The 13,285-nt window shown below is 38.4% G+C and overlaps 1 protein-coding gene across 1 annotated transcript; it reads right to left on the minus strand.

The window, feature by feature from the left end:
• Positions 1-3,503: 3,503 nt before the first annotated feature.
• On the minus strand, positions 3,504-12,606 carry RAB27A (RAB27A, member RAS oncogene family). Its single transcript, XM_074881108.1, has 5 exons — positions 12,454-12,606; positions 10,681-10,766; positions 9,812-9,915; positions 8,929-9,052; positions 3,504-6,272 (listed from the first exon to the last, which is right to left on the minus strand). Exons 1-5 carry the CDS (start codon positions 12,604-12,606, stop codon positions 6,074-6,076), a joined length of 666 nt encoding a protein of 221 aa, XP_074737209.1. The 3' UTR covers positions 3,504-6,073.
• Between the last annotated feature and the right edge of the window lie 679 nt (positions 12,607-13,285).

The raw sequence follows: 13,285 nt of genomic DNA on the forward strand, positions 1-13,285 counted from the left end.
AAATTGGTCATCGTTTCTTTGGCAGGCTTTAACCGTCATGAAATACAAGGAGGACCATGAGATGACCTCACGCCTTAGCAAGATCTCTTAAAATAAGTCATATATAAAATGCAGAAGAGATTATTGCTCCAAAAATGAGAAACTGGGCCACAAGGCCATCACATGAACAATGCTGAGACTATAGTTTGTGTGGAAGTTCTCATTGCCGTGCTTTCTTTGAAGCTATAAGAAAGGTCCATTTATTGGCTGATAGGAGCCACAATTTCTAAATCATTACACAAACAGATTACTAGGGGGAAAAGGGTGAGAAGGGTATCTACAAAAGCACTAATATGCCAAAAAACACAAAGACACTACACTCACCAGATATACACATCAGCCACATGCACACTACCTGCAATACATTATATCAAGAGCAAGGTCTGTCCTTTGATTTAACCAGAAAGAATCCTGCTGAAAGCGGAGAGGTAAGTCATGCTCATGAAAGTATTAAAAAAACCCAAAAAACAACCCATACAAAGAAATGAAGTTGGGATGAACTATTAGACAATACTGCATCTTCAAAAGTAAGCTGTCTTTTCACTTTCCCAAATGACTCTCTACTTCCCTGAAACATATTTTAGTATGGAAATTAAATACAAAAGATTTTGTGATCAGCTTGTGATCTGCCTTCTCATTATAAATGCAAAATTTTGCTCCAAGTGTGAAAAATGAAGCTGAAATGGCTCAGTATTAACATAAGGATGGAGAGAGTAACCCAAGGAAAGGAAAGGGAGTCAGATTTTTAAATCTACAGATGATTTTCTCTAGAACTCAGGGAAATCACTTTCTGCTCAATTTCTGTATTTGTAAGATACAAGTCTTCTACCGGGGTTATTTTCTAAAGCAAAATTTGAAGTACAGTTTAAAACCTGTGGCTCTGCACACATTACTCTGACAAACCTATTACTCCTTCTTCTCTCTCTCCTACAGAGTTACCTGTTTATTGTGAAAGGACCTAAATGCTAGGCCCTGTACCTTCCTAAATTGTTGGGAATTGAAGAGGGTCTTCCCTCTGTTCTTCAATCTTAGGCTGCTGTCTCAGCTCAAGAGTCTGAAATTTTCCTCACCATGTCAGGCTTCACCACCACAATTCCTGCTTCTCCATTTAAAAGAAATCAACTATCTGGGTATTTAGTGAAAAATCCATGTGTTGAATTGCATGTGCTTTTAGGGCAGTTTTTGCTTTCTGGTTTCTAGAACAACAAAAGCAGGCTACATTAAGAAAGACGGAAGGAAGAAAAAAAAATAGCTTTAGCACAAATAGGATCACTAACATCAGCACAGAACTTGTCTCCAATCTTTTTGAAAACCAGACCTCAGCCACATCCTATTGCAGTCACAGGCTAGAGCGTATGACTGGGGACTAGCACTCAGCCCCAGCCCTACGGAACAGCTCCGAACTGACTCAGAGACAGACAGCAAGATAAGACTGTACGGGGTATTAGTTAGTCTCATGCTGCACGCCGGAGGGCAGGCGCTGTGGCAGGGGATGGCAACGCAGCTGATAAGAGGAAATAGCACAGACACGTACACAAAGCAATTCTATGAAGGAAGCTATGAAGACACCAAGTTTACAGCTAGAGGCAAAACCAAATAGTGAACAAGTTTGCTTAGGTCTGGGGCTGCTGTGCTTTGGCATATGCAATTGCAATCCTTCTTTTTTAGTCCGATTACTTTGAGTTTCCTGCCCATGTGACTTTTCCCCACGGGCTGTATTTATTTCACTGAAGACAGCTTTTTCCTGGCAGAGTACTGTATTGTGAAGTCTTTGGTGGCTTCTACAATTTAAACACTGTGGATTACAGACTGTCACCAACGCCTCCAGCAGACAGATGGGATGTGAGAGCACAGTGATACTACAAGCATTTACAATTGGATTTTTTTTCCCCCTCCCTCCTTTTTTTCATATCAAGGCACTAATCTCTTCAAGTATAAGCCATCATGTTGTGGACTTGAAGTGCTTATTCCTGACCTAAAAGGCAATATAGATTGAAGGTTGCTGGAGCCAGAACCCAGATTAATTATCAAAAAAGAGTATGTACTTCTACTCCATTAACAGTTATTCACAGACAGAATTAGGTATCCAGCTGAACTGCCTCACTGGAAGAGGTTTTGCAGCAAACTGAGTGGCTCATTTATTTGATTTTTGACAGAAATCACCACAGCAAGAATTGTTTCACCAAACATCTCAACTCAGTATCTTAAACTCATAGCAAATCTCTGGCCTGCAAATATTTACATACTTGTCCAAGTTTCCTAACAGAAGTAAAAGAACTCTCATATACAGTCATATAAAAGAACTGTCAGGCATGTGCACTTGCAGGATCAGGTTCCCAGAGCATATAATCATTTTGGTTGGAAGACACTTCTGGAGGTCATCTAGACTGAAGTCCTGCTCAAAGCAGGACAAATTAACACCAGGTGGCTCAGGGCCACATCTAGTTGAGTTTTTAGTGTCTTCAAGGATGGAGATTCCATAACCCTCCTCAGCTCCTGACTACTTGTACAGTGACAATTTTTTCCTAATATATAATCACAATTTTCTATACACCAACTCTTCTCTGCTGCCTCTTTCCTATCCCTGTGCCCAGCTCCATCTTCTGTATACCCACCCATTAGACAGTTCAAGGCAGCAGAAAGGTCTCCCTTAGCTTTCTCTTCTTAAAGCTAAGCAAACCCAGTTCTCTCTCCTCCCACCCCTTGTGCTCCAGCCCTCTCATCTTAGTAACATCTGCTGGACTCACTCCAGTATGTCAATGTCTTTCTTCTACTGGGGCGTCCAAAACAGGACACAGAACTCCAGATGTGGTCTTATAATTACTGAATGTAAGGGAAGCTTCCTCAACCTGCTGGCTTCATTTTACTAATACAGCCCCAGATGCAGTTGGCTGCCTTTGCCACAAGGGCACACTTCTGGTTCCTGGTCAACCTGCTTTTGAAGAGGATGCCCATCCCCTTTTCTGCAAAATGTTTTTTGAGCCAGTACTACTGCACGGGGTTATTCTAACCTAGATGGAATACTCAGTCACACTTGCCCTTGTTAATGAGGTTTAGTTCCGTTCACTTCTCTTGCCTGTCAAGGAACCTCTGAAGAGCAGCTGTGTCCTCCAGCATATCATAACCTACCTGGTAATCTACACTGCTCTTGATGGAATCAGCTGTTCTGAAAAATTAGGCTCCTTACCTTTGTAGAGCAATAGATTTTACAAAATGTACTGCTTGATTCCCTTTGTTCTGAACATGCTACACGTGCACATTAGCAGCTTTGAGAATATCTTATGAATACAGAAGTGTTGCCTCTATTTTCTTCTATGGGTTTGAGTTCCTTGTGGCATCACCCAGGATGCATCAGGCCTCCAGCTGACTGGTTCAGTCGGTGCAAGAGGGGAAAATCAAGTACGACCTAGGTCACAGAAGAGAACTTTAGATGCATTTGAACTAAAAAAACCACAACACGTAGGGACAGTGCAGAAGGACACAGACTGATATTGAACTAAGACAACAGGAAATGTTACAATTCAGTTCAACAAATGCTGACGAGGTTCAGATCAGGAATGTTTAACTATTTTATATTAAAAAGAAATCCTGGGATAAATCATCATAATGGAAATCCTTTCCACAACTTTGTTCCATTACAGATCAACATTTTAATCTGACACTGTATGGGAACAACTTTTCTTGAAATAACAGTATCTTACCACATAAGAATTCTTTGGTTGTTTGTTTTTTAAAGACACTGCTAGACTAGTGAGAATAGTGTAATTCACTGACAAGAAACATTTATCATGACTGGGATGAGAGTTAAAAAGGGAACAAAAGTTGTCACAGAATAATTCAACCAGATAAATCTTACGGCACATTTCAAAGGCTGACATCAAAGCAATTTTATGTAGACACTCTTTATACGGTAAATAATTGCATATAATATGCATGACAAATATATGACAGTTTCAGTATTTAATATTTAATATCCAATATCCAATTTAAACATAAGTATTCAAAAGAAAATATTTTTACACCATTTCAGTAGTCACTTAGCTCAGTAGTTGATTGCAATAATCTTTAATATTTTCAGGAACTAGATGGAGCTGTAAGCACAAAAACTCCCGTTAAAGTTAATGCATGACAAAGTTCCACTGCAACCCTCTGAAAAGCAAAGAGTTACATTAAAAGAAATTCGGACACTGAAGTATATTGAAAAGTATTGTGTCCTACAGTAGAGTTTGATACTCTACTGGTCAGAAACATGATGGTAACTTCAAAAGGCACTCTGAGTTAAACTACAGTAACTTGGGTCCACAAGCATTTTAGAATCTTGTTATTGTATAGTAGAAAAAAACTCCTATATTTATTCAATATAAATTGCTTTCATCTCTGTCCTAGCCCTAGAGCAGTCAAATTATATTGCACTTTTAAAATATTCTGTGTAGGCTGTGATAAAAATCTAATATTTACATGTTGTGTTTGTTAAAGAACAATGCATTACTTTGTAAAATATTTTAAGAACCAAGTTTTAACACTTGTATTATTAATATAATCAGAGGCTACATTTTTTTTTTTATTAGCTCCTATTCTAGGAACATTTTTGGTCCTTCAAAAAATTTGTTATGCTGCAGTTCATCTTCACAACTGGTATCAATGCTTGCCTGAAATTGCAGTAGTTAGAATGTTTAATTAAATAAATACATAATTTCTAAAGGAGTAATAACTTTGGAGTTTTGTAAACAAACTGCTGTGGAAAGTCTGTATCAAGACTCTATTTGGCATCTTATGACTTTAAGTGGCAATACTTTACACTTATACCACCTCTGCCAGGGTAGAAAACAGTTTAGTAGGCACATCTTATAAATCAGTCTGGAAAATGACCCCAAAAATACTGATTGTTCCTTAGGTTGTATGAATAAATAAAAATGATCAAAAAGCAACTCTATTCTTTTTTAAAGACAACCTAAAAGATATTAACAAGACATAAGTGAATATATGATAACCAAGATGTACAGGACACAAAGGCTGGCAGAATAAAGTGAGCATTATAGATTTATAGAAGTACTAATCTAGACAGAACTGATATCTTAGCTGCATCTCACCAGAAGAAAATCATAATTCATTTTTCAATCCAAATTTGAAGAAACATTCCAAATGTGTTTGGTAAAACAAATTCAGTGCAAAGCACTAGCTCTGATGAAGTTTTGCTGACAACTAGGTTGCCCTACATTCCTGTTAAAACATGAGTGGTGAAAAGAAACGTAACAGATGTACAGTTATGCCATTTACATATAAATATATGTATATGCATGTTCTAGAAATTCAAATGACGTCAGGAGGTCTCATAGCCTGCGTTGAATATATTTTATATAGTACAGTTGTAGTTTACATGTTCAATTTCATGACATACCCAAAGTGCTCTACATATGCACTCCTGTGCTTCTCTGTAGTTTTTTGTTCTATACAGAATAGCTTTCTTTGGGTTTTCATCACTAAAAACTGATGGTTTGAGAGAGCAAGGAAAAGCCACTTGCAGGTTCTTGTGGAAAACACAGGATTTGCTCTTTAAGATTGTTATTGATTGATGAAAAGATTAAGTGATTCTGTTCAAAACCAAGAACCATGTTGCTAAGCTTGCTGTTAGTAGAGACTAAGAGCTATCACAGTACCTAATCTAAATGCCTAGTCTGTGTAGATAATAGAGTCTTCAGAGGGCAGTTGAAAATCCGTCAATTCAGAAAGCTACCCTTTCTCACTGCCCATACAGAGGGATGTTTCTAAATTTGGTAAAGAAAATTCCTCTCCTTCCCTCCCCTCCAAAGTAGAGACTTAAAGGAATATCCAGTGCTACACCAAATTAAACCTCTGTCCTATCAAACTGCATACCTCGCAAGCAAAGCTCAATGTTGTTTGAGAGGAAAAAAACCAAAAATTAGTATCAAGAATTAATATAACTAAATAACTACACAGTGTGATTTGTCCATAAGTTAAACACTTAAGCTGCAACTGTACTATATCATATGCATTGAAGTTGATTGTAACTGAATTAACAGCCACATTTGCCTTTTTCTTGCTCCTCGTTCAGTTGTTCTGTAGAGCTGTGCCCATTGGAGCGCACTACCCCTTCTGGGATCCAGGATTTATCCACACACCGTTCCATGCGCTTCATAATGAGGTCAAGCAGAGTTTCAATGGCTTTGCTTACATTATTCCCATTAGCTGCGCTGGTTTCAAAGTACGGTATTCTGTAGAAGACAAAAAACACAAGCTTACATCACAGAGTTTATATTCATAGGAGAAAAACCAATACACGATTATTGCCACATACTTAAAAATCACACAAATGCTGTTACTGCTACTCCATAGCAGAAAGACACTAAGTATTCAGTGGTCTGAAATGCAAAAGAAATTAATGAAATAGCTGGCTCTGTAAGTAGGGCAGAAGCATAAGCTTTAATTTACATCATGGAGTCCACAATTTACAGAGGCACTGGTCAGTATGAGTTCCCAAAGTTATGCTCCAGAGGTCCAGCTTTTTCAGCTCTGTTCCCCACAAGAGATGCAATTACTTTATATGGCCTTGTGTGCATAAGTCTTCTCCTTACATATTTCTATCTACATCATCTAGGGAGTTGTTGCAAGAGAGAGAATACTAGCATGGACGCTCCCCTGCAGGCAAGGCAGTAAAGACTCCTAATGTGGTACTCTTATCACTACAGAAGGGTTTCTTCTGCTGACACCTCAACTCTAAACTCTTACATGAAAAAAATAAATTAGAAAACCCATAATCTCAGTGCTCAGACTACCTATGTCTTTGTTAACAAAAGTTTCTGGGCACCTTGGTATTGAAAATACATTGCTAGTTTTCATTATTGTTGTGGATCAGGATGTTTCAATGGTGGGTCTGTAGGCTTCGACCTTCTGTGCTCGCTGGTCTCCACAGGGTGGTGCTACATTAGTGCTACTCCTCAAGTGACTGATACAATCACTTCATAACTTTAAGATTTCTTACTTAACTTGCAAGATTCAATGAGCTGTCAAAATATTAACTTTCTGTCTCAGTGTGTAGGTCTCCTGCAATCATTTTCAAAATACATCACTTACCAGTACAAGGCCTTTCCACAGAAAGAGGATATTCACTATCTCACGCTCTTCACTCCACTAGGATTTATCTTGCTTCCTCTCAGGAGCAAGTGACCCCTATCAGCTATCCTGTCTCATCTCTACAGGGCAGAGAACTTTGTAACCACCTATAGACTGAACGTGATCTATTACTTTGACTTTTAGCTCCCTATTCCTAAATTAAGTTAGTGTTTTCAGCCACAAAGATGAATATTTCATGAATTATTTCCAGAAGTCACATACAGAGATCTCTTTCAGATCTTTTAAGAAATGACTACATGCCATCTGCTGCTGTTTAGAAGTTTTTGCTCCTTCACAAGCAGCTACCATATGCACTTGCTGTTGTCTGTGTGACATGGACTTCAAGCAAGCATTTTCACAGGAGAAGGAAAAAGAAAGAAGGTAATATTGCACTAAACCAGTTTGTCTCTAATAGACAGATTGCTTCTGATTTGCCTCCAATGATTCCCTGAGGTCAAGGAAAGCTAATTTGTGACTATGTGATAAGAAACAGCACAGCACAACAGGACTAGACCTGCAGAACAGGGCAGTTAGCACTGAGGGCCTCGTGTTCACACTGTGCATGTTTTATGGGCTTTCCTTTGGACCAGCACTAATCTCTTCCCCCGGACTGAATGCAGATTACTGGCTGGAACACATCATCTAGTTTAGTTTTCAACTGAGAAGGAATCCAGTTCACATGCTAGAAAGTTGCTCCACTATGTGAATCAACTCCAATAAATGGTTCAGAAGATTTGCTTCAGAAGTGCACTTCTGATCCACACTGAAATGCAAATGTAATCCAGAGATGAGACCCACTGAAGAGTTAAAGGGGTCTAAGAGTACTATGGGATTAACTAGTGTCTGATAGGAATAAAGATTTCACACAGTTCCTTTAGGGACACATGACCTGTGACTGCAGGGAGGGGTGAAGGGCAAGGCTGCGCTGTCTGTCTGCTGGTCTGACTCGGTTTTCAGACTCCCTGGGAGTCTGTGAGAGTCCAGATGCCTGCAAGAAAACACAGCTGATGCCTTTGAGGCTAAGTCACTATGAATTCACCTAAGGTACAGTCCTAACAAAACTGCTGGAACAGTTGAGGGAAGAGTGAATGGGGAGGGGACAGAGAACTGGGGAACTGTGGTCTGGACCAGAACTGCTCTTCTGCAGGAACCCAGCACTCTCTACGCAGACTCTCTGAACGCTGGTGAATGGGTCCCAAAGCTCTCAAAGAAACTGAGGCCGCATGTTTCCATGGCCAAGCCAGAGACAGGTTGTAGGCTGCCCTACAACAAACTTCTGTAAAACAACTCAGCTTATAAATTAGGGCATTATTGTGTGGTGATATTTTTGTTTCCCCTGAAATCTGATGTGACACTCATCACCTCACCAAATGCTCTTCTGGATTTCACTTTGTAAGTGACCTGGGTTTTCTCTGCCCTACAGAAAGCCTCAGCACAGGCAAGAGCAAGGAATTAGACCCCCCTCATTCACCTGCCTCTCCAGCTTCATTCTATCTCTTTTCCAGAATGTTTATGAAAATTTATTTGTTTACTGCCAAGGAAAGAAGAAGATTAACCAGTCTCCAGTGCAACATTATTGCAATACTAAGTATGAGTTTTTAGGCAATGCAGAAAACATTAATCTCTGACAGAAAAAAAGATGCCGGGCAGTTAAGCATTCTACAATGCTCACACAATAACCTTTCAGTATACAGAAAAGCCATTACAGACATTTCATTCTGCTTTAAACACAGCACTAACTGGAAGGAAGTTACTTACCCATATTTTTCTGCAAGTTCCTTAGCCTCTTCTTCTTTCACCATTCTTTGGTCTTCTAGATCACTCTTGTTTCCACATAATACAATGTCAGGGTTTTCACAATATGCATGCATTTGTAGCTGACCTAACCGCAACAACATGAATAGGGGTTACAACTTACTGTCACACACAAAGCTTAGTAAGAACACTACCACATTTCAGGGTCACAAAGCCCTTCAGGAAAATGACTCTTTGAAAGACAGAAAACAGGTATGTTCTCTGTTATCTCACAGGACTTCTGCTATGACACTGAGGAGCCAGAGAACAGTTGGACATCCACTACCATGTACCCAGTGAAAAAGCCAAGGAACAAGTCGGGGGAGCAGAAGCCTGACAAAGTAAACACAGAAGCTGTGTATTTGTAGCTTGAATCATGCTCACCAAGCATCTTCAGTGAGCTGCCAGTAAAAGATATACTTCCCTCCCCTGATAGATGATGCAGTTTGGGAACTCCTTCACCTAGATATACCAGCCTAGTAACATCTGCCTTCCCTTAAGTTTTGCTGACAAAGCTTCAGATGAGTCAGAATAGAGTTTTGCATTGGCTTTCACACACTTAAATTACTGAAGATCACCAGAGCCAGGGATATGACGTTCTCCCAGCTTGCTTTTATGTAGGCTAAGATTCAAGTTCAGTAGCAAAGCTGAATTTCAGGTAGAACGCTAGAAGCTACCACTACCAGCTCTTACAATTATGAATGCAACATTTACTTTCTTTTACTGAAAGCTATAAAACAAGTATTTTCAGTTCTATTCTCAGTGAGACTCCATATTTACAAACACAGCCCCCTTCCCACCCATGGGAGAAAGAAAGAAAAAAAGAAAAAACAAAGAAAAGCCATACTTATCCAGTTCCTGACATTCAGAAAGCTTTGCTCATTTGTCAGATCAAATAGCAGAAGAAACCCCATGGCGTCTCTGAAGAAAGCTGTTGTCAAGCTACGAAACCTGGACCAGCAAAGTGAAATTAGTTGGCTGACAAGTTACTTTGAAAATATAATTGCATACAGTCATAAAACTGAGGTAACTTAAGACTGAATTAACTAGAATGAAATACTCATCATAAATGTTTTGCTGATGTAGGGACTGCAACAGGAATTGCTAACATTACTATGGTCTAATCAAGGCCTAAAGAAGGAGACAGTTCACTTGACTGTGAGAGCTTTAGATAAAGTCTTCTACTATAAAGCATGACTTGATCAAGATTCAGAAATTAGAATAAGAATGAAGTTCAATCCTTGAACAGAAATTTGCCCCCTATACACACCAGTGCTTGATTTTAAGACTTTCAACCACTAGGATGCTAGTCTTTTGATAGACAAATAGAAAAGAATCCTTTGAGGTGATTTCACCTGTCTGACTTTCCCAAGACCTCAACATATTTACAGAAATTTAAGGAAAAGGGGGGGAAAAAAAAAAAGCTTTAAAAGCATCTATATGCGTGGACCACAAAAAAATAAACCGAGAGTTTCCAAAAGACAAAAAGCAACAATTACAGTCTTAATGGTCTACATCTGTAAATTACAGTTGTAATTTAATGGGTATTCATAGGAAAGTTTCCATCACTGCTAAAATCGAGGTAAGTGCACTTTCACATCTTGAGTCCTACAATTAAAATGTAACAATCAATAAAGGGAATTAATGTACTTGGTTCCATTTGCATCTAGCTTGATGACAACTGCCTTACTTGCTAGGTGGGGGGGTGGAACATACCTTTCCTGCCCTGCAGTATCCCAGAGCTGAAGATGTATCCTCTGTCCTCTGCCACCAATGCCATCTGGCCCATTGGGTCTATACACCTGTAAAAGGTAAAAATTTGCAAGACTGAGTGTTAGCAGTCCAGCCTCTACAGAACACAATATAACTGACATTTAAAGTCATTAAATGCAGCAAAACTAGCATTGCTGATGAAAAGATCCCAACTACAACTCAACCCCTCTGTTTCATAAGACAAAAGTAATATGGGTTGCAGTTTAATTTTTCATCCAATTGAATATTTAAAAATAAGGGAAAAAGTGAAACTGGAAAAACATTATCCAATAGACCAGGGACTCCACACAGATATTTAGAGTGGCCATTACGTTTCATTAGACAAGCTTAATTTTAGTATTTTGATTTTCTCTTTTTTGCGATTATCTTGTACCCTGTTCAAATTAAAATGTAATTATAAGAAAGCAACAATAAAATCATGCAATCTGGCAGTACATTTGTACCACTAACAGAACGCTGTTAGCAAAACAGAATATACTTATAATGACATCTCTTCTTAGCTGCCAAAAGATTGCTGAAAAAGAGCCGAGGGTAGATCTTATCATATCATAGCTTAAAAAGCAGAAATTGGATGATAACAATAAAAGCTGAAAAGTTTATTCAACATGAAAATATAAATAAGGGCATCTGTTAGCTTTGTAAGGATCAGATAAAAATAGACTCATTTCCTGTTTAGAACACTCCACATTAGGTTGTCTTCTTTACCTTCAACTGTCGTTGTACCTAAGATTACCAGAGTTACAAAGATATCTTTAGAGACACATAAATCTGCTGAATTTGTGGATTATATGAATCAGGTTGTGAAACCTAAATCTTATCCTGAGTTATCAAATATGCTGATCAAGTTAACCCACCATGTTTACTACACCACAGAAGGAATACTAACATTCAGGAGACCAGTTTCACATTCATTAAGATATTTACTCCTTACATTACTGTGGTGCATGTCATTCATCAAAAGCCAGCCTGCACAATGCCTATTACACCATCCAGACTGATGGACACTTGGGAAATCATCAGACTACACTGAAAGGCATTTAATACTTCTACGTAAGAATGAAAAAAAAAAAAACCCCAAACTTATGCCAACTCAATTTCTCAGTACAGTAAGGACTAGCATCAATTGGTTATTGTAACGCAGCTTCATATCAAAAGTACGTTTGCCTAATTTAATAACAATTCAGGGGTTAAAAATCCCCAAACCCACCTACCTTATTTCTTCACAATTCTTCTCTGATAGAGAAGCCAGATCAGCTCCATGTACCATGCTATCCAATTTCATTCACGTTTTAAAACAATTTTAAAATCAACATTGCAGTCTTTGTTCACTAGCCATTTCAGCTCACAAACAGCAAAACCATTTTTACTACAGCCCAATCCTTGATCAGAGTTCAACAATAAAAGTCCTACTCCAGGTACTATGTGCACAACTCACAAAGTAGATACACTCATCAATATTTGCTGAGCAGTGAAGAAGTAGTTCCTTAGAATCAGCTCTTCTTACTTTAACTTTGGGTGAAGTGGGGGGGACAACACACAACAACAAAAATAACCAGGTAAAATGAGATCACTTCCCTGTCACAAGATTAAGTGCACAGTAACTACTGATTGCATGCCTACACGTAAGGATCGGCAGGTCACATTTTTAAAAAACAGATTTTAGCCATCACCAAGACAGATGCCATTTAAAGCAACACACTCTTTGTGAAAACTCACCACTCTCTTTTCCCGAAAGTCAATGCCCACCGTTGTGATAAATTTGGAATTAAATTTGCCATCCGTATATTGGTAAAGAAGGCTGGTCTTTCCTACTCCAGAATCACCAAGTGCTAGAAATTTTATGAGGTAATCATAGTCTCCATCAGACATAGTGATAATTCAGGAGACACCTTAAAAAGCAAAGCAAAAAGGATTCGTTAGTCAACAACTCTGCCTAGGCTTCTTTTGACAAGTGCTTAAATACAAATCACTATCTGAACTACAAAGCATCCAGCAGTGAGACCAGTTCTGTATGCTTCTACACTGGTTTCACCTTAAACTCTCAATTATGCTAATTATCAATATGGAATTCAACTGTACCTGAAAAAGTGCATAATTAATTTTGCTACATTCCTCTTACTAGAAAAAGAAGGCAACACAATTTTAACTTCTTCAGAAAAGACTGAAAATCAAGGTCAAAGTATTCAAGACATCTGGAACATAAACTGCAGAACTGTTTTTAATCTGCATGGAAGCTGGCAAAAGTTATGTCAACACACCAGCAATGCAGTTCTGACCTCACAGTCATTGTGACATTATTAACATATGCAAAAAAATTTTTTTGGAGACTGTCCACTATATTTAAATAAAAATGACAATCATTTTCTATCGTAATAGTTATTTTTAAGTCCTGAAAAAGTTTTTTTCATATGAGGAGAAAAAATAACCAAGCAGCATTTTGTGGTTGGGGTTGGGTTTTTTTTGTTTAGAGAACCAATTTTCAAAGTTTTTAAAGTTTTTATCATGATGCTAGTTAATCATTTAAACTAAATCTTGATCCTGAATTGCC

This window comes from Strix uralensis, chromosome 11 (genome assembly GCF_047716275.1).
Source record: "Strix uralensis isolate ZFMK-TIS-50842 chromosome 11, bStrUra1, whole genome shotgun sequence".
NCBI classification, from domain to species: domain Eukaryota; kingdom Metazoa; phylum Chordata; class Aves; order Strigiformes; family Strigidae; genus Strix; species Strix uralensis.

Bases quoted from the DNA above. Each gene is read 5' to 3' on its own strand.
- RAB27A (XM_074881108.1), bottom strand. From the start codon at position 12,606: ATGTCTGATGGAGACTATGATTACCTCATAAAATTTCTAGCACTTGGT. The intron at 9,916-10,680 runs GTATGTTCCACC...TTGCTGGTCCAG, and splicing joins GATACTGCAGGGCAGGAAAG to GTTTCGTAGCTTGACAACAG. The intron at 6,273-8,928 runs GTAAGTAACTTC...TGTCTTCTACAG, and splicing joins GAACTTGCAGAAAAATATGG to AATACCGTACTTTGAAACCA.